Source organism: Meleagris gallopavo, chromosome 1, assembly GCF_905368555.1.
Source record: "Meleagris gallopavo chromosome 1, MGAL_WU_HG_1.1, whole genome shotgun sequence".
In the NCBI taxonomy this organism is placed as follows: Eukaryota; Metazoa; Chordata; class Aves; order Galliformes; family Phasianidae; genus Meleagris; species Meleagris gallopavo.
In genome coordinates, this window is record NC_139404.1 from 177,917,808 (window position 1) to 177,939,603 (window position 21,796).

A 21,796-nucleotide genomic window follows, 5' to 3' on the forward strand; every position below is an offset into this window, starting at 1 on the left:
TTAATACAAAATCTTCAATTACCACTACTGCAGTAACCTGAAATATAAATGATGGCCTTATTAAATAGAGTGAGAGGCACTGCCTTTGGTTTTCAGAGTATTTTTTATCAAATTATTTTGGACCTAGGTTGGTGCTGGAAATAATTAATTCAAATACAATAAGCAGATTTAATACATTTTAAATGACAGACGCTTCATATTTAGTCTTCGCATTGCCATGAAGTCTCTTTCACTTATTGCAAGGAGTTAATTAAACAAGCCTTCACTAATCTGCATGACAATTTACACGGTTATTAGTTCAACAGGATTAGACAAGACCTTACAGTTCTTTCAAGGCTCGAGGCCAATTGCAATGAGATGCAATCAGGCCTGCTGCACATTCCCCCATATTCTCAACTACAGATCAACATATAGAAACAGCCCTTCTAGCTCTCTGTAGTCCTACACTTTGAAATCCTCCACTGAGAGTAAGTGGAGTTAACATCACCCATTAGTAAAACAGTATTTGTAAAATCCAGGTTTTGAAGAATTTGGCCTATAATTAAGGTATGTGTGTCAGCACCCCCTTTAGTGGCACTAGCAATTAACATTACTAATAAATGTCTGATATCTGCAGCCTCTCCTATGCTACCTTGACCCTCTATTCCAGGTTGCTAACCACCATGCTATGTGTACCATAGCGTACCTGCTCTGCATTCTTCTAAATAATCCCATCACTTGCTTATATATGAAATGAACATAGAACCATAAAATCATAGAATCACCAAGATTGGAAAAAATTTCCAGGATCATCCAGTCCAATCGTCCACCTATCACCAAATTTCCCACTAAACAATGTCCCTCAGTACAACATCTAAATGTTTCTTGAACACCTCCAGGGACAGTGACACCACCACCTCCCTGGGCAGCCCATTCTAGTACCTGACCACCCTTTCAGAGAAAGTTTTTCCTAACATTCAACTTGAATCACCCCTGGTGCAACTTGAGGCCATTCCCTCTCATCCTATTGCTAGTTACATGGGAGAGGATGCCGACTTCCAACTCATCACAACTTCCCTTCAGGCAGCTGTAGAGAGTAGTTAAGGTCACCCCTGAGCCTCCTCCGGACTGAACAATCCCAGATCCCTCAGCCACTTCCCATAAGCCTTGTGCTCCAGACCCTTCTCAGACCCTTCTTTGAACACACTCCAGGGCCTCTGCATCTTTCTTGAAGTGAGGGGCCCAAAACTGAACACAGTACTCAAGCTGTGGTCTCACCAGTGCTGAATACAGAGGGATGGTCACTTCCCTGCTCCTGCCGGCAATACTATTGATGATGCAAGCCAGGATGCCATTGGCCTTCTTGGCCACATGGACACACTGCTGGCTCATGTTTAGCTGAACGTCAACCAACATCCCCAGCTTTGTTTCTTCTACACAGTCTTCCTGCCATTCTCCCCAAGCCTGTAGCGTTCTCATTGGGGTTGTTGTGCCCCAAGTGCAGGATCCAGCACTTGGTCTTGCTGAATTTCATCCCACTGGCCTTAGCCCAGCTATCCCTCTGTGGGACCTTGCTAACCCCATGCAGATCAACATCAACACTTCCTGGCAACTTGGTGTCATCGCCAAATTTACTGAGGGTGTACTCAACGCCCTCATCCAGGTCATCAACAAAGATATTGAACAGGACAGGCCCCAGTGCCAAATCCTGGGGAACATCACTCCTAACTGGTCACTAGCTGGATTTAATTACATTCACCACCACTCTATGGGCCCGGTCATCCAGCCAGTTCTTTACCCAGTAAAGAGTGTACCTGTTCAAGCCATGGGCAGCCAGCTTCTCCAGAATGCTATGGGAGACACTGTCAATAGGTTTGCTGAAGTCTAGGCAGATGATGTCCACAACACCTTGGTCCTGTTCCTCTCTGTGCTTAAAATACTGTATGTCTTTTAACACATCTTGGTGGTAAAAAAGACAATTAGATTACTAGAAAAGAAGAGTTACAAAAACTTATTAATATGGATTTCATTCTTCACTTACATGCAGGATAAATACAATTACAAAATAGACAAATTCATGGATGATGTTACACTTTTTTTTCAGGACTATAGTGACTACTTTCTAAGTAAACCCTTAAGAAGATCCTTATACTTCCTATGTACTCCGAATGTATATATTTATGAAGAAAAAAAGCCCACAGTATAACCAATAAAAGCTCATTTGTAAGGCAACAGTGGGCATTGATGACGCCCTGTGTTGTGACCATGGAGAATGCCCACCCTAGCAAAAGACATCTCTTCTGACAAGTATCTGAAATCTGCCCTGCTGCTTTTGAACTGCAATGTTTGGATCAAGTTTATTGCAGCGGATCAACAGGAAAGACTGTTATCGTGGTTGTTCTCAGCTCTGGGAGAAGCTGTGAGGCACCATGAGCAGCTGCTTCCCATTCCCTGCAGGTGCCAGGTGGAAAGGGAGAGTGCTGCCCAACCCTCTGCCTGGGAGAGTCCTGGGGGAAACTCTGTGCACTTGACCTCTTCTGATGGAACACAGCCACTAAGAAGGCACAAAAGAAAAAGGCTGTGGCTTGGCATTCCTTCTGTGTAGCTACTCTCCCTTTGAAAGCGGAAAAGAAAGGCCAAGATGGCTGGTACGATGGCTAGTGAGTAATGAAACAGTCACTCTGTGCTCAGCACAACAGAACAGGGAGGGCAGGACGTTTACCCTAAGAGAAGAGAGGTCTGCAAGCTGTTAATGTGATGACTGTGGCTCTTGCATCTGCTGAAATAACAGGTTTGGACCTTACCAAGAAGCACATCCCCATACCCTAATAGAAATCCACTGGGTCTTTTCCCTGTGGGAGACATTTTCTCTCTGCACCTTATTTTCACCTGCTCAGCATGACTTCCCAGTGGGGAAGTGTTCCTCTGCGGCCTCACATCAGCCCACAGTATGGGGTTGGAAGGCTGCATGCATCATGCTGTGTTGATGTTCCCACTGCCTGTTTTCCATAGCAGCAAGTATGTCTGCTTTTCCTTGTACCTGTGATCACATCCACGATGACATCTAACATACTTCAATGGTCATTTAGTACTATTGTTTTGGATTTGTGAGGCAAGGTTTTGGAGGGGGGGCTGCAGGGTTGGCTCTGTGAGGAGCGCCCATGTCAGAGAAGAGCAGCTCCAGCTGCTCCAACAGGGACCCACTAGGCAGAGCTGAGTCATGAGCGATGCTGGGTACGCCTCTTGGAAAGCAGATTGAAGGGAAGGAATCAGTGCTGTGCAACTGCAGCTAGGAGAAAGGCGTGAGAGTCACTATATGGGAGTCCAACTGCCCGCCAGAGTGACACCACCACAACCAGGCTGCCACGGATAGCAGGCACATGCTCGGGTCACATCTCTGCTCTGCTCACACCAGAGTGGAGCTGCAGGTGCCAGAATAAAGTTACTTCTCCAGGTTAACAGTGATAGGGCAAGGGGCAACGGCTTCAAGTTGTGCCTGGGAAGGTTCAGGTCGGATATTAGGAAAAACTTCTCAGGAAGAGTGGTGAGGCAGTGGCACAGGCTTCCCAGGGAGATGGTGCAGTCACTGTCCCTGGAGGTGTTCAAAAAACGTGTGAATGTGGTTAGTGGGCATGGTGGGGATGGGTTGACGGTTGGATGGATAATCTTAATGGTCTTTTCCAATCTTAATGATTTCTTGACTCTAGATACGCTCATCACAGAGAGGTTAAGAACTCCTTGGCTATTTCTTCCTGAAAACTTCCAGCACCGCTAACACAAACTACCGTCTCCGGCCCGAGCGACTGCCCGGGGCGGCACGGCGCAGCCGGGACCAGAGCAATCCTGCGCGCAGCTCCGGTCTGTCCCGCCCGCGGGCACCGAGCAGCAACTCCCGCTGCGGACCCGCCTCCTCCCCGCCTCGCCAGGCCGAGAGGGAGGGAGGGAGGCGCAGAGGGCGCGGCAGGGCGGTGCGGCAGAGGGCCGCGGTGCGGGCGCGGGACGGCAGGCGTCCCGCCGGGCTCGGCCATGCGGGAGTCGCGCCGCACTGCGAGGGGCTCCGCGCCGCCCGCCGCCCTCCGGTCGCCCGCAGAGAGATAAGCCAAACCATGAGCGCGGCTCCCCAGCGGCCGGACCTCAGTTTTTTAAGCGAGGAGGAAGCCAGGACGATTTTTCAGGTGCTGCAGAGGGACTTTGAGCTGCGGCGGGCGGAGAAGGACAGAGTGAGGTACTGCGAGCAGGTTGGGGACGGCGCGGTCCCGGCGGGCAGCTCGGCGCCCCGTCCCGGGCACAGGCAGCCTCGGGGCCCCGCGTGTTGTGGCAGGTGCGGCTGGGAGGCAGCGGGGCGGCGGGTTCTGGCTTTGGCGTCGTCGGTGTTCGCTGTGGTGGGGGAACGAGGTACGTGGCGGCGGGACAGCGCTGCGGGGCTCTGCGGGACGGAGGGTGCGTTCAAGTGCACGCGTCCTTGGACGAGCCGTGTAGAACAGCCGCATGCCATCACCGACGCTCACTGTTGACGGTGAAAGCAAGGGTCAAGGAACAAATAAAAGATAGGTTTATCACTTAGCTTTAGAGGTTATTATTTCTTACTCCGCGTGAAGCTTCCTATGCCTCGCAGACAATGTGCAAGTGAAAGGCGCCGTCCTCTCACCTCAGAGTCGTGGAATGGTTGGAGTTGGAAGAGCCCTGGAAAGGCTGTCTAGCCCAACTCCTCTGCAGTGAACAGGGACACTTCAGCACCTGCAGGCACTTCTCACTAATAGCACACTCATTTAGCTATAGAAGGAACGTTAATGTTGCTGTCCAGTTGGGTTCTCTGCTGGCTGTTTTCGAAGGCTCAAGAAGCAGTAGTTGGCTCTGGAATTCAGGGCTTCCATCTGCTGCCAGCTCTGTGCTTGTGCCTCCATCAGCAGCTGGCAGGGTGTCATGGCTAAGTCCCACACAGCCTTCTGCTGGCTGCCCCACAGCAGGATGGGGAGAGAATCAAAACTAGAAAAATGTGCAAGAATTCGTGGCCTGAGATAAGGACAGTTTAATAAGAAAGGGAAAACAGGAAAAAAAAAAAGAATTTTGAAAACCACAAGTGATGCACAACACAGTTGCTCCCCACCCACTGACTGATGATGCTCAGCCAGTCTCTGAGCAGCAGCTGCCCTACACTTCCACTGTCACTGCTCAGTGTGATGCTATATGATATGGGGTATCCCTTTGTCCACTTTGGGTCTGGTGCCCTGGTTCTGTCCCCTCCCAGCTCCTGGGCAGCCCCAACCCCTCTCAGAAGGGGGAGAGGCAGAAGAGTTTGATTCAGTGTGAGCACTGCTCAGTAACAACTAAAACATCGCTGTGTTAGCAATGTGTTAGCATTACTCTCATCCTAAATCCCAAATGCAGCACCACACTAGAAAGAAAATTGACTCTATCCCAGCTGAAACCAGGGTGCTGTTGACAAAAAGTGATCTCTCTTCATGCAAAGGCTGTCAAAATCAGCTTATGGCATGAGAAGACATTTCTGGTGATGCTGTACTGAGACGGAGCCTACTTTAAATCGCTGTTGAAGAGACATTGGGAAAGATACATGAAGCGTTTATGATTAAGGCGCCAAACTGAAATCTAGGTTAAAGTCCTGGTTCTGTCAAAGGCTTTCTAAGTGTCCTTGGGCAAACTGTTAATCACTTTATCCTAATAAAAGTACTTTCTTCCTCACTCCACTTGTCTACCTGGTCTCACATATCCTTTAAGCCCTTCAGGCCAGGTGAGTCCCATCACAAGCAGTCTTTGTGGTGCTGCTACTATAATCTAAGTAATAGTGATGACCCTAGAGGGCCTAGTCCTGCTGTTCTTATATGGCCACAGTGAGCTTCAGAGACTCCAACTAAAATCACATTTGCTCCTCTTGAGCTCATATGCCTGCCCCCTTGTCTCCAATTCATTATTATTACTGTTCTGATAATTAACTTTGTACACATTTTTTCAGTTCTAAGATTTTAAAATAATGCCTGGGCACTGCTTCAGCTTGCTCCTGTGGTGCTTCTGAAGTGTAATTCTCAAGGTTTGATTTATGCCATGAATCCAGTAGGGTGTATGGGAGGTGATGTACAATGGGAAGAGAGGTTTCATCGATATGACTTCCGTGCATGAAGGCACCAAGGAGAGGTGCCCCATTCTGCTCTTGGCCATGCTTTTTGAAAGAGCAACCAGGAGCTGGACAGAACTGGGGAGCAAGTTAATAACAACCAGTGGGCTCAAGTCTGCTCAGTGCCTCCCTCTGCTTGCAGTGTAACATATTCCTGTATAATCTGTCTCAGACAGATAGAAGGAATGAAGAGTTTTCTCATGGATCACAAATCAAATTCCAGTGACAGTACTGCTCTTATGCATGCTGGTTGGTGTCAGACAAGTGAGCATATAACTGTCTGCAAATCTCTCGAAACATTGAAATCCATTCCCAAATACAACTCACCCTGGATTTAAAAGGAAAAAAAAAAAGGCAGGAGCAGGCTTTTGTCTTTTTATCAACTGGTTTTGCTGCGAGTAATAAGTTCTGCATTCAAAAGATGGCTGCTGGCTCACCTTGTCCAGCAAATGACAATTAGAGGAGCTGATTGTCACACAAACGAATTGCGGTGCAGCATGAAATGAAATGTGTGCAGGGGGCTGCTTTATATGTCACTTTGTACAGCCCTCCCCAGTTCCCTTTCTACAACTCCCCAGGGAGGGGAAGCAGAGAGAAGAGCTGATGGTATGATGGGAACAGCACAAAACTGCACCAGGGAGGGTAAGACTGGGCATTAGGAAGCATTTCTGTACCATGAGGGTTGGTCAGACACTGGGACGGGCTTCCTGGAAAGGTGGTTGATACCCCACAGCTGTCGGTGTTCAAGAAGCATTTGGATAATGCCCTCAACAGTATGCTTTAGCTTTTGGCTAGCCTTAGTCAGGCAGTTGGATGAGATGACTTGGAAGGTCCCTTCCAACGGAACTACTCACCTTTGTAGCCTTTGTGTGGAGCTGAACATGTGACCTTTGCAGCCGTTTGTGCCATTTCTGCAGCTGTGGGCTCAGCACAAGCTGAGACCCTGCTTGGTGCTCTCCATTCCCATTCCCGCACGACGTACCTTCTGGGCACCTCCAGCCCATTCTCTGCTCCTTGGAGCTTGGCAAGCCCCACAGCTCTGTGTGAAGCTTTCAGGACCTGTCAGTTTTACTCTCCCTTTTATTCAGAAATGGACTGTGACCCTGTCGGACCTCCATTTGTTCTTGTTTTCGATGTCTAGCAGGGCTCCTGCTGTGTTCTGGGCCGTGGATTCCCATAAACTGCCTTTTTTTTTTCGCCTGTTTTCTTCTTTCTAGTGCCCTCCCGTGGCCATTGTGAACAATAATACCTTTGAGTAGCTACTGCAAACAGATGTAGCTGAGCTTCTCCTATGAAACAGGCTCAGAGAGGCTGCAGCAGCCAGCTTTGGTGTAACTCATATGACTGTACACACACTGCCATGCACTCTGAAATTAATACAGAAACTTAATAGTAAGTATGTACTGCATAATTCAAAACAAGCAAACAAAAACTATTAGTTTTGGGCTGGGATAACGCCCAGCTTCAGTATTCTTGTTCATCAAATCCAGTCTTATTCACAATACTACTTTGGAGGAAAATTCATGTATCATAAGCATTCTTGTTGGAGAAAAAAAAATTAATGGAATGTGTGATCTAATTATAATATTAAAAACTGAAAACTAACTCTGTCACAGAAAGTGACTGTTTCAGTCAACGTGGTTAGTGAAACTGATGAACTTGTAGATGCCTATGGAAGCAGGTTCCTTCTCTTAAATCCTCCAATCACAGCCAGATGCCTGTGAGGAGACAGGGAGGCATCCAGCTTCTTCATCGGATGGCATTATGTTCAATTGGCTGCCTGGCAGTTCAGTTTCCATAAGAACACACCAAATGCTTGCAGTAGATGCAGGTAATGATACCACAGATCAGCTTTTCACACACAGTGGAATAGGCTTGAAAATTATGATATAAAAGCACTCCAGATCTCTTTTGACATCTGGTTTCAAGGCTTCATTGTACACCCAGACAATGTTCTCAAGCTTTGTTTTCCAGCTGCTGGGGACAGAAGTTGAAAAAAAGATTTGACAGTTGATATTTACATATGGAGCTCCAGGTACCAAAAGGCTTAACAAACCTGTAGGTGCTTCTCTTTTCTGTCCTTTCTCCAAGAAGCCAATGGCAGGGTAACCATGGAGGCTGCTTCCAGTCCCTTCAGGACTGGAGGATAGCCAATGTCACTCTGATCTTCAAAAAGGGCAAGAAGGAAGATCCGGGTAATTATAGGCCTGTCAGCCTCACCTCCGTCCCTGGAAAGGTGATGGAACAGCTTGTGCTGGATACCATCTCCAGACAACTGGGAGAAAAGGAGGTTATCAGGAGTAGTCAGCATGGGTTCACCAAGGGGAGGTCGTGCTCGACTAACTTGGTGGCCTTCTATGTTGCTGTCACATGCTGGGTGGATGGGGGAAGAGCGGTAGATGTAATCTACCTTGATTTTAGAAAGGCATTTGATACTGTCTCCCACGACATCCTTATAACAAAGCTGAGGAAATGTGGGATAGACGAGTGGACAGTGAGGTGGGTTGAGAACTGGCTGACTGGCAGAGCGCAGAGGGTCGTCGTTGGTGGTGCAGAGTCTGGCTGGAGACCTGTAGCCAGTGGTGTCCCCCAGGGGTCTGTGCTGGGCCCTGGTCTTGTTCAACATCTTCATCAATGACCTTGATGAGGGGATAGTGGCCACCCTCAGCAAGTTTGCTGATGATACGAAGTTGGGAGGATTGGCTGACATGCCTGAAGGCTGAGCTACCATTCAGCAAGACCTGGACAAGCTGGAGAACTGGGCAGTAAGAAACCGGATGAGGTTCGACAAAAGCAAGTGTAGGTCTTACACCTAGGGAGGAATAATTGCATGCACCAATACAGGCTGGGGAATGAGCTGCTGGAGAGGAGCTCTGCAGAGAGGGACCTGGGCGTCCTGGTGGACGACAGGTTGGCTGTGAGCCAGCAGTGTTTTTGGCCCTCGTGGGCAAAAAGGCCAGTGGCATTCTGGGGTGCATTAAGAAGAGCGTGTCCAGCAGGTCGAGGGAGGTGATTCTCCCCCTCTACTCTGCCCGGGGAAGGCCTCATCTGGAGTACTGTGTCCAGTTCTGGGCTCCCCAGTACAAAAAAGACAGGGATCTCTTGGAAAGAGTCCAGCGGAGGGCCACAAGATGGTGAAGGGCCTGGAGCATCTCCCCTATGAAGAAAGGCTAAGTGAACTGGGTCTGTTTAGCCTTGAGAAAAGACGACTGAGAGGGGACCTGATCCAGGCTTATAAATATCTGAGGTGTGGCGGCCATAGTGGTGAGGCCAGTCTCTTTTCAGTGGTACGTGGAGACAGGACGAGGGGAAACGGACATAAGCTGCAGCATAGGAAGTTTCGCACGAATGTGCGTAAGAACTTCTTCACGGTGAGGGTGACGGAGCACTGGAACAGGCTGCCCAGGGAGGTTGTGGAGTCTCCTTCTCTGGAGATATTCAAGTCTCGCCTGGACGCCTACCTGTGCGACCTGGTGTAGGGAACCTGCTTTGGCAGGGGGGTTGGTCTCGATGATCTCTAGAGGTCCCTTCCAACCCCTACAATTCTGTGATTCTGTGATTCTGTGACAGCACTCATTGGCAGCTTGGCAAGGGGCTGGCAGGCAGTCCACTCAGGAAGACTCTGTTGCAGTAGGCATCAAACTATGGAATACAGAGGTGGAGCTGCTGCCTTTAATCTCTGGGGAGCACCTCCCTCTGCAGCTTGTGGAAGGCAGGTAGTGCCTGAGCAGGTGTCATCCCGCTAGCCATGGGGCTGCTGGTCCCTCTGGCTGCCTGAGCAGGTGCTCCGGCTCGGCATGGAAATGCTCCTCTGCCACTGAAACAGCACAGAGAGCCAAGAGAGCAACAGCTGGGACAAGAGGAACAAGGAGGTATGGAGCTAACTGCTTAAAAGAGGCAGCAGGTACGGGACTGTGGCATGGTGGAGAGGTAACTGGTTTACTTGCATTAGGAAAAAAAATGAATAGTTGGGAGTTACCGCATATGGGATATGGGTTAACAGAGAATGGATTTAAGCAGACTGAAGTGCTCTGTGTTGTTTAATTGCTAACTTTTAGGAGATTCCTCTGTATCATGTAATGCACTCTACTGTGACTACATATGGTAGCTTTCTGTCACTTTAATTTATTGATCTGAGAAAAGAAGAAATGCTATTATCTTCACTTTCAAATGAGACACTGAAAATAACAGGCAACTAAGCAGGGAATTGAACCTACCCCCCCGGTTAGAAGCTTCCTGATCATGTTTCTAGAAAAAACTATGCCTGTACTGTGTGAGAAGTGCTTTTGTGTGTATGTTGTGTTGTTTTGTTTTCTAGAAGGAATGAAAAAAAAAAAAAATCCAGCCCCAGAGCATATTTCAGGCATCAACCTGTCAGTGAATTAAAATTAAGAAAGCAAAAAAAGAGGAAAAGGAAATTGAGCTTTTGGTAGAGAAGATCTCTCAATCCTATTGCTTTAATTTGTTTTACTTATTTCCATGTTGGTTTATGTGATTTTTAATTTGCGTATGTAGCAAAGGAGAGGTTTGTTTTCATTTTATCCTCCCATTTAAAGATGAAAGCAAAAGAAATTAATTGAGAGAAACATTCAGCATTACTCACTGCTCCTCTCTTAGTGACCCATTGACAGCATGTAATTCTTGGGGGAAAGATGAATCCCCTCCTTATTTTGTTCTAGATGAGCTCTACAACAAATTATTTGGATGCAGTTATTTTTACAAGAGCACAATTGTTGTCATTGCCTTACAGCACATCATTTACAGCATCCGTCCTTTGCTGCAATTGTATTCTCTTGGCTGACATTTTCTCTCACGGGTCTGATGATAGAAGATGGCAATAAAACACTGTGTAGGAAATGTACTTTTCCATTGTTTTTTTCCCATTCTCTTAACCTCAGAAGCATTTATTGCAAAGGTGCAACCATACTCAGCCCCCCTCCTGGTGCTTCAGTTATTCTGCGAGCAAATTATTCTGTCTTGCTTACATTTAGTGAGGTCTGACACTTCAGTATTTAACCCAAGGGTAATTTTGGCATGTTCACAGAGGTATCTGTGTAGAGAGTCAGAATAACTTACTTGGCAAAAGATTTAGATAGGGCCCCAACTCCTTAAAATTAGAAATAGTTTTTAGAATCAACCCCAAGTACCCATAATCAGCATAGGTGGGAAGAGTAGGATACCAAGGCACCAGCACTCAGGAATACTGTGGTTTCACTGGCACTCCCTCTCTGAACAAGGCATTAATAAAGAAATTCTTTCATAAGATATACTCCGCCCTTGATGTTCCAGGGCATGATTGCCCTATTGTGTCTTGTTTGTGAAGGAGATGCTATTATTATTTACTCCTGATAATGTGCCACTGGCATGGTTAGTGGTTTGTAAACATGAAAACAGGTCCTTGAAGCCCTGAAGGGAGAATATGCTAGCAGTGTAAATAGAAGCAAAAGTGGCAGGAAACACTGCAATGTAAAAATGTTTTCTCAGTTTGGTAAACAATTACTGTGATAAGTAATCCCACTTTGGGACTGCTCTTGTTTAAGAAGGGGTTGCTTGCCATAATCAAAGACAAGTGGTGAAGCTGCTTATCAAAATACTGCTAGAATTTTTCCTTATGGCTGTTTTTGAGTGATAATAATTTGTTGCAGAGAGGCTTGAAGAAGAAGAAGGTGACTTTACATGAGCTGAGGAGGGGCAGGTGGATTACAGGCTGTGGTGGAGTGGTGGACGGACAGCTGCCATTTTCTGTTTCGCTTTTAGCATTATAGATCTGTTCTGTTTAACCCAGTGCCTGATAATTTGTTTCATGTTTAAAGAGCAGGGTTCAGGTGGCATTGCTGCCAGATTTCTGGTGTCTGATCATAGGAAACTTACTTCAGCGTTGTGACAGATTGATCCCGTCCTCCAGAGCTGTGCACTTGTTTGTGTTGTTGGGCAGGAGTTTTTTACAGCATGTGTGGTGGCAGAGTTGGGCCCAGGAAGACCACAAAAAGGTGTGCTGCCTATGGAGGAGCCTGTCTGGTTGGGCATCTGTGTGTGTCTGCCTTCTTCACACTGTCCAGGCGATGCTCCCTGGAAGCCAGGGTTGCAGAATCCATGAGTGTCCCCATGGGGCCATCAGGGGGAGGCCTCACCACCAGGGCCAGTCCCATCCCAAAGCTGGTGGCAGCCCCAGCCCATTGCCAGATTAGGCCATCATGACACAGCAGGGCCAAGATCAGGCCAGGTGGTGCTGGCTGGGGTTGGCTATGGCCCAGTGATGGCCAGGCAGGCTGAGGCTGACATGGCCAGCAGGAACCACACAGCGATGTCAGCCTGTGGTCCAGGCCATGATCAACTGGGCTGTGGCCTTGCACAGCTGTGACACGTCTGGGCTGTGGCTCAGGCACAGCACAGTGGGACAGCCTCCACTTAAAAGCAGCTCCTGGGGGAAGGAGGGACAGCCCTGGCTGAGGCCTCTGGCTTGTTTCACAAGAGCTTTCTCCTATGCCACCAGCTCTGCCCTTTTTGGCATTCGGGCAGCCAAACCCACAGGAGTGGGCAGGACATGTTATGGGTCTTCCATCCAGGCTCATTCACACAGAGGCCTTGTGCCAGAATATGCATTGTGCTAGGGTATGTGTTGTGTCATGAAGTATGCATTTTCAAGTGATAAAGTGTAAAAATGAAAAACAAGATGATGACGATGATTATTACTATGTAGACCACTTGCTGATGTCAGCTGGAATGTCAGGAAGAAGGCATTTGTTAAGACATATGAGACTTAAGCCCAGGGTTGCCTTTAAACTTACGGATAGGTAGCTTCTAAGTCCAAACTTAATTAAAAAACAGAATTAATCTGGTTTTGTGTACCTGGATAAATTGACTAGGTCACAAGAATAAGTAGATCATTAAAGTGACGGCAGTGCATGCTGATGCAGAACAGTCTGGTTTGGTTAGTTTTTCCACGGAGCTGTGAACCAGTTACGGACTCATGCATCTTGTAGGAAGCCTCCTTGCTTCCTAGGTTTGAGTTCTGTTATAGTAATGTTTCCATGTCCTCAGCAGCCTCTCTTTCCACCACAGTTCAAGTCACCGGTGCTCCAAAAGGTAATGCCTGTGCTGCCTGTTGTTGCCTTAAAAAGGGATGAATATTGGTCTGTGGTGAGCAGCCCTGGAAGGATCTCAGAAATGTCTTGGGGTTCTGACAGTTTGTATATTCGCAGTGTCCTGAACAGCTTTAGGTCCTTGCATTTGTTTCAGAAGTATTAAATTAGTTATGCCAGGCAGTGGAAAAAAGTGTTGCACAGGAACAGGGTCAATTCATGTTCAAAGCAGCTGTGTATCTCCACTAGTACAGGCACAGCTGTGCTCCACTGTTTTCAGATTATGTGTGTCCTGTAGTCCTGTGAAAGATGGCAACATGTGCTGGAATACCCACCTTGCATTTCTTGTAGTTGTAGGAGAAACCTAACAGTTGGGAGCAAAGTCCATTGGGCTGAATGTCAAGACTTCAGCTGACATTCAGTAGTTTGTGTCAGATCACAGAATCATCATAAATACTGTTTTGACAACATTTGTAGGATGTTGCATGCATCTATCTCCTTTTCACTTCTGTTAGTGATTTATATATACCAAGTTTAATCAGCCTTTACAGTCATTTTGCTCTCTGAACCTAATTTTCAAATCAAGTGGAGTTTCACCAAATGGAGTTTGAGCCTTTGGCACAGATACTTCGTTTTCTTCTGTGTTGTATAACCTTTGCAGGACTTTACAGTCGAAGGACAGACCTCAGTTCAGACTTCTCCTGTTCTGGTTTTTATGTTTAAAAGTGATTTAATTTCCTAGTGCTGACAGTCTGAAACTTTTCACAACACACAGATTTCATGTATGAAATGTATTAAATAAAGCAGGGGAAAACTGGGAACTTTTCCTAGAGATTTGTGCATCTAAATGTTCATATTAAAAGTGTTTCTAATCCTTAATTGTAGCTAGACCATTTTGTTAACACTGTTAAATGTAATAAGCTGTACTTAAATGCCTGCATTTTAAATTCCTACTTGGACCTGTACTCTTTTCATCAGTCTTACCTTAAAAATAATTAGATGTGTATATTGGTACGACAGTTGCCAAACACATCAAAAACACCAAATAAAAGCTAAGACTAAATGATGAAAATGCAGTCTATTTTTACTTTATCTTATATAAATTACACACAATTTAATTTGTGCTTGGATTAATCACCCAACTTTATTTCTTCTGCTTGCTTTATCTGTGGATTCCAAGCGAAGTGGGCCTGAGATCTTGGAGAGCTGCAGCAGCATGGCTAGAGGTCTTGGTGTTCTGTTTCTTCCTTTATTGTAGTCTTGAATGATCTTAAATATATATTTGTATCTTAATATTAAGGTATTTATGTAATTTATGCATGTGTATTTAAATTACTGAAAGAATTATATGTTTCCTGAGATGTGATAAATTAGGAGATTGTAATCCTCTGTATCAAGGGCTGTGTAAGTATATAATATGTATCTGCTATATTTTCAGATGAAAAACAACCATTCTGTGAAATTTCAGAGTTTCATCCATTCTTATGACCGCATCCCTTAACTTAAAGCAGTGTAAACAAGACTTTTGTTGTGTTGCAGTAACACGTAAACAAGATATGCACACATAACCTTCTACATTACATCTGTTTACCAGACTCTTGCTTCGGGTCTGTGAGACTCTGCAGTTGCCTGAGGTTGCAAATGTGTATTTTGAGATCCTTAGGCTTCAAGATTAGCCCTGTGCCAGCAGACATCTAAGCCTACGAAATACTTCTCTGAGAGAGAGGTCAGGTGCTGAAATTGGCTGCACTGGGAGGTCGTGGAGTCACTGACCCTGTAGGTGTTCAAGAAACATTTAGATATTGTATTGAGGGACATGGTTTAGTGGGAAATACTGGTGATAGGTGAACAGTTGGACTGGATGACTTAGAGGTCTCTTCCAACCTTGATGATTCTATAATTAGATCTGTAGCTCCAAATTGTATAGACCTGTCCAGGTCTATTGTCCAGAAATTTGTTTGCAGAGGTGGAACCTTTGTCTTTGGAATCAAGTTCCATTATTCAGCATTCTCATCTGGCCTCTTTCTTTTGCCTTATTTTCTCTTGTATTTTTAACAAGGAAAGGTTTTGAATGAAGAAAGTAATGTAGTAGAGAAACAGCATTTACAAAGCTGTCTTTGTAAGGCAGTTTAAATTTATAGCTGAGCTGTAAATTACTTGCAGAGACGGCTGTCTCTAAGCATGCTATCAATATTTGTAAAAGGTCCCACAATCAACTAGCAGCTCTGCCCTGGAAGAGTAAATAGGTTGACTGTTAATCATTACCCTCAAATTAAACTGGGACACCTAAGAAAACCTGATTCCCAGCCTCCCACCCCATCTACCCTTCCAGTCTTGGTGTTATCTCTTCAAGCAGATTTGTCTCAGATTTCCAGACATGCGTGAGCCCCGCTGATCTGACTGTGTGCTGGAGTACATTGATAAATGCACTTACACAGTTCAAAGATCTAGGATTCACTGCATGTGTGGGACACATGGTATTCATCCAGATTTCTGTGTAAGGCTTCCAGGACAGAAATTCAGGAGCCCAAAATGTACTTCTGTTATATAATGTCTTTGAGACTTCATCTGTCCCTACTATCAAATCAGAAACTTTGCATGGAGAATTATACCCATTGCCCCTGTTAGCATCTATTAATGCTAATGAAAATTCCTATTAATGCAGTCATCTCGTTAGAGATATTAATTGCTACAATTCAGGAGCTATGTGGCACACTTTAAAGAATGATGGGTAGCCTTCCTTTCCGTTGCATCATGAATTTGTTTTGTTATTACCACATCATATTGGCAGGTAGCTTGTGAGTGTTGGCAACATAACAAAGTAATGCTTTACCTTGCCCATCAGATCTGTACCTCATTCACAGACACTATATGCAGACATCTGTAAAATGTTCTCAGCTTGGAGCTTCCCACTGTTCTGCACTTCACGTAGAGGAAACAGCAGAGAATCAGCCCAACAGAGAATGGATCCTTGCTGATGGCTGTGGTATTACAGTGGTATTTGACCTCATTCACTCTTGTTGACCGGCTGCCTAAAGGACTGAAAGCTTTTATATTCTAAGTATTTATAAACTCAATGAAAATACATATACTTACAGCCTTTTCTGTTTGTTCCAATAGGGCTAAAATAGTATTTTCACTGTAAACCTGGGGCAGCTGCTGAAATAATGGCTTATTGTTAAAAGCAATGTTTTGAAGTTTTGTTACAGCTTGTTACACCCTCAGCTCCCGTGATCTCAATTAGCAGCGCTCTGTGCTTTAGAAACTTCGTGTTATGAAGACAGTCATCGAGCTCCTGATTTTGGAGTTAGTTGAGATCTTCTGATTCCTGAGCTGCCAGAGCAGAGAGAATGTTCTCTCTGTGTTCTTGCCCTGGGGATGGAAGCTGGAGGTGGAAATGAAGCATAGGATTTGGTGAAGGAGAACAGCAGCTAGGAAAGAAGTCTGCAGTATATTCATTGTGTGTAGTTTCATGTAATAAATCAGCACTTCGAGAAAAAAAGCAGAACTTCTAGCCCATGTACAGTGTGGCTTGAGTTAAAAAAAAAATGATGACACAGAAGACGTTGTGAATTGCAGAGTGGAAAGAAGTATTCAGCACACAGGAAGAGTCTGAAGGTAATGATTGTGCTTGCTGATAGTCTCACTGTCTTTGTGGGTTTGAGTGTAATCAGTGTTGATGACTATTTCTTCCCTCTGAGAGTTCTGAAACTTTGTAAAGTGTCACAGGAATTTTACAAACATGTTTATGTATTAAAGAAATTTCCTGGGTCACGTTTTGTATTTTTCTGCTTTTTAATAATAAGAAGAGAGGTGGGAGTAGAAGAATTTTTCCATGAGCAAACAGGGCGGGACTTCAGTAAGGGCACAAAAAGTGCCCTGCCTTTAACACACATATTCCCTGTCTGCATCCCTGACACATATAACCAAATATAATGTATGGCTCTGGTGTCCGTTGTCAAGGAATTGCTCTGGGGACAAAATGACATCTGCTGTTTGCATCTGTCTGCTTAGCTAACCCTACTTGCAGCTTGAAAAGGTACTATAGAGAGTGGGTATCCAGGTTGTGTGCGCAAGTGGTATGTTTGTGTCTATGGGACTTCTTCCTCTTAAAATGCACAGCCTGGGAGGAAAAACTACAAAGATAAATTCCCTTTTTACTCTCTCCCCACTTCCTTCTCTTGGTATTGCACATTTTCAGCGTCTAAATCTTTAAGGATAATTATAAGCTGCCATCAGTCCAAGTGGGTTTGAGAACGTACTCGCATGGTTCAGTGCTGGGCTGTGAAAGCTTTCCCCTGTCCTTAAGGTGAACCTTGCTTGGTATTTGCAGTTCCTCCTCTCCATCCTGCAGTGTCACCACTAGGTGACTCTCCAGCAGCTGCTGAAGGCATGAAAGTCGGTCCATTGCGTTCGGTGGTATTTGGGTTATGGTTGGACAAAGTGCTGAACCAGGGCACTCTTCGGTCTTCCTTGTTGTGGCTACTACTCATTGCCCTTCCTTATGTTTAGTTTTATTGGTCGGATGTTTAGACAAATATGACTTCTGAAGGCAACTTAGTGTGTTAATAGGTGTTGTAAAACCAATGCATAGTAAGTAACAGCAGCAGCCGTAATGAAAATGAAAAATATGAAGAAAGCAAGTATTTGTGGGAAGAGAAAATACAACCTAACTGGTTGATTTGCATCAGCCTGAGTTAAATTCAGGCATTATTGCCAGGGCAGTGTTTTGTTAATTCAAACAGAGAAGGCCTTGATTTTTCCAGGGAGTGCTTAATTCTGCACACATAAAGGGTACTGGAAAGAACAAGTGGCTCTTCAGTTAGATTTTTCTCCACCATCTTGTCATGTGTGCAACCAAAACATTGGAGTCAGTTTTCCTCTCTGATTCATGTACTTCTTTTACATATAATAATAGAGACTATTTGCTTCACAGACATTAGCCAAATAGCAGTAAGAAAGAAAAACAAACAAAAGGTTGCTTTGATGAGAGTAAAAAAAATGCACACGCTACAGAGAAAGAAGTCTGCCTTAGAGAATAGGCCTACTGTCTGTCTGACGCATTAGGAAAGAATATCTGGGCTCTCTGTGCTTATTTCTCTTCCTGGCAGGATTAACCTGATACAGAAGCTTCTTTGGCAGCTTGGCAACAGAATGTTGGGGTACTTTGCTATGAAATGTGAAATGGTGGATAATTGTTTTGTTTCTTGTAGTTATTTCAGCTCTGGTAGTCTTTGATGTTTTCAGTAATACCTCTTTCTCTTTTTTTTTTTTAAATAAGAGGACATGTTTAAGGTATGCCTTCAGATGATTTTTTAGAACATTAAAAGGAACTGTAAATAAGAAAATATTCTTGCATACCCATTTTAGAGCTATCCAGGGCTGTGATAACAGCCATAGTTGTCTAGAACATTGTCTGGCAATATAAATGGTAAAGATGTGAGCTCAGCCATGTGGATTTAATGCCTACAGCAGTGGGAAGGTGGGAAGTGGAAGGTGGGAGGTAGCTGCTGCTTCTGGCCCTGTTCTTTAGCATCTTAGCTTTTTCTCACTGGCAAAGTGAAAAATATAAACAAAGTAAAGACACAAGCTTATTTAGGTGACTGTTTGCAGATAAGCTGTCCTGCTCTAGTTGCCAGCTCATGCTTTTGGCCCTGGTTTTATGTGTAGCCCTTTCAGCATTGTCTTCCCAGATTGAGGACTAAGATCTGGGGAACAAACCCGGTGCTTTGGCAATCCAGTGCATGTGGTTCTGCTGCTTGGTGACTGCCTCAGCTTTGCCCTCTCCTGGAGTGTATGGGAAAAGTCGCTGGAGACATCCCGCTTCTGCTCAAACCAACAACTTCTGCTTTGACAAAAGTGGGATTGAATTGCCACTGCAAACAGCAGAGATGTCCCCAAATGTCCTATTTGGCAGTCCAGTTTCACTGCCTTACGCGTTTGTCTTTTACTCTGTGTCCAGCATGAGAATGGTAGAGAAAAAACCTTTTCTCTTACAGCAGCAATGACAGCTCCTTATTATCCTAACAGAGAGTGGCAGGACGGCTGCAGCTCGTTTGACAGTGTTCATGATAATGCACGTGGAAGTCTGATGCACCCACCCATGTAGGTTAACTTTTCCCTGGAGAAGTCTGCATAAGAAACACTGGGACACGCTTAAGCCAAGAAGGAAGAGATGTTTTGAAAAATACTGTGGAGGAATTGCTCTCGAGTGTCTCATTGGTTCAGATGTTGCGTAGGCTCACTGATGGGAAAAGTTAGAGAGGTGCAGCCGCTGAGCTCACGCTGGATTGCTGCCTGCTGTGGTTCGTGGCACGGGCTCCTGGATGTCACCTGGGATGGGAGCTGCCTTTAATCTCATGGCAGCTTTCTGGTGGTGCTGCCGGCCCTGCAGGCTGCCCTCTCCCAGGAGGAAGTGGTTCTGTGTGAAAGGAGGGGAAGGATGGACTGAAGGAAGGAACAGACAGGAAAGCAGGGTTAATGCATTTGGTGCAGAGGGTGCTTAGGTGTTCTGGCACTCCTACGGCACAGCGTCTCAATATGTAATTCGCAATCCGAGTAACAATAGCACTGCCTCACAGGCAAGTTCATTGCAGTTTTGACTACAGATACCATCTCCTGCTGTAATTGTTCCTCCAGACGGGCTTCCCTGGTAGTTCGTGGCCACGAGGGGCGTGCAGACCTGGCAGAGCAGGTACAGGGTGCAACGGTGCGGTTTGGCTGGGAGTCAGTGCAAACGAGAAGTGTTTAATAGTCGCACGATACTCCAATTACACATACATTAATACTAGTCTGTACTCTCATAACTGTATATATATATATAGGGTTCCATATGTGGGTGTGCATCTGTGTGTAAATACCGTGCATAGGCGATTTCAAGGGTTTATTTCATGAGCTGGTGATGACAGCAGCGTTCAAAAGCAGCACGTGCACAGGTGATGAGTACAGACAGTGCCAAACCCGTGCCAGTAAAGATTTTACAGTGTTTAAATGTTAATGTCAGACTTTGTGCAAAACATCTAATATATTTTTTGGTGGTAGGCACATTCATTCAGTGCCTGGTATGATGGATGCTAGAGTAAGTGAGTTTTTTGATGTTTTTCCTTCCATCTGGAATGGGTACCTATAGAAATGATGTAAGAGCTGGAGAGCTCTCTTGGGACAATGGCATGGGAAGGATGCTGATGCAGGGAGCTGGGTGCACTCGGGGCTGCTGCCGTCAGGTGTCACTGCTAAGCGCTATGTCACCCTTCTGCCTGCACAGAGATGCACTTCTGTACATCGCTTTGTAGCCTCTTCCCTTGGAAAGGGGGACAGTGAGTTCTGGCTGCTGTAAAGAGCTGTAGGAGGGGTTGGATGTAGGAGATGGTCTCCACCTTTGGGACCTCAGCAGACCAGCCCCACACACTCTCCAGGCGCTTGCTCCGGCTGCGGCCGCTCCCTGCATACCTCATGCCTGGCTCCGAGCTCTTCTGCTACTCCTCAGGTCCCAGATCCCCTCTGCTAAGGCTGCGTGGGTGATGTCATGCAGTTGGCACAGGAGAGCACTTTGTTCATCTCCTCCTCCTGGTTCCTATTAGTGCGAGCTGTTTTCCATGCTGCAGATGGCGTTCACCACGCTGAATCATTCCCACAGTGCAGCAGTGTCGGTGATGATTAACATCTTTGCCTTTGTAATAAATTTATTTGAAATGTCAAGCACTTGTGCCTGTGCCTGTTGGTCTTCTTCAGGGGAAATACTCACTTAGCAAAAATGTCTCTGTCCTGCCCTCCAGTCCTTCAGAGGCCAACGGATGAGCAGTAGGTGCTGGAATGGACAGAGCTCTGTATCAGCTCCAGATGGACGCACATCCGTTTCCAGGCGAGACCTTTAATTCTCAGTTTGTTTCATGAAGCGGTGTTGTCTCCAAGAGAGAACAAGGGTTTTTATGTAAATTGATAACTGGAATAATGCATGTTCCTGGACGTGGGTTTTACCACAGATTAAGATGGAGGATTGACATGAGCACCGTGGTAGAACACTGGCGTTACATCTTCAGGCTGTGCACAGTGTTCTGCTCTGCTGCCATCAGAAAACATTGGGTGTGGATTTGCCACATTTGCATTTGTACTTCAGGCACTTGTGTAATGCTGTTTGAAAACAAGTAAGTTGCACTATCCAGATTTCTTTGCAAGCGTGCGTTATTCTTTTATGTCCAGATAAGCAATGCAGTCCTGTGATCTCCTGGTGTAAAAACTGAGCCTGCTCCCAAACAGCTTCTTCGTTTGTAGCCATGTGTGTGTAGCTTCTTCTCCTGCCTGTTTGTAGAGCATCCATAGCCATCATTATCTGCTTGCATGCATATCCAACACAGGCAGAGTCACGGTGCAGCACGGGAAGGGGAAAATGTGACTAACTCGTTGGACATGTTGCATGAATACCTATTAGCTGAACTTAGTATTTGCTTTTCTCCTTTACAGAAAAAGTACGTGGTAGGCACCCACTGCCAGGGCCTCATCAAGTTTGCTCAGAAAAATCAGAATAATCTTCTTAATGCTTTTGCTTAAATGACTGAATGAATAAATGTTATAAGAATTGCTTTGTTGCAGTATTATTCATTTTAAT

General features: G+C 45.6%; 1 protein-coding gene across 1 annotated transcript in view; it reads left to right on the plus strand.

Annotated features, from left to right (window-relative positions):
- The first annotated feature begins 3,897 nt into the window (after positions 1–3,897).
- The window catches only part of EXPH5 (exophilin 5), a 35,725-nt gene continuing 17,826 nt past the window's right edge, over positions 3,898–21,796 (plus strand). The window contains exon 1 of the mRNA XM_085216245.1: positions 3,898–4,204. Within this exon, the coding sequence (XP_085072371.1) occupies positions 4,086–4,204 (119 nt within the window). The 5' untranslated portion in view covers positions 3,898–4,085. The remainder of the gene's footprint in view (positions 4,205–21,796) is intronic.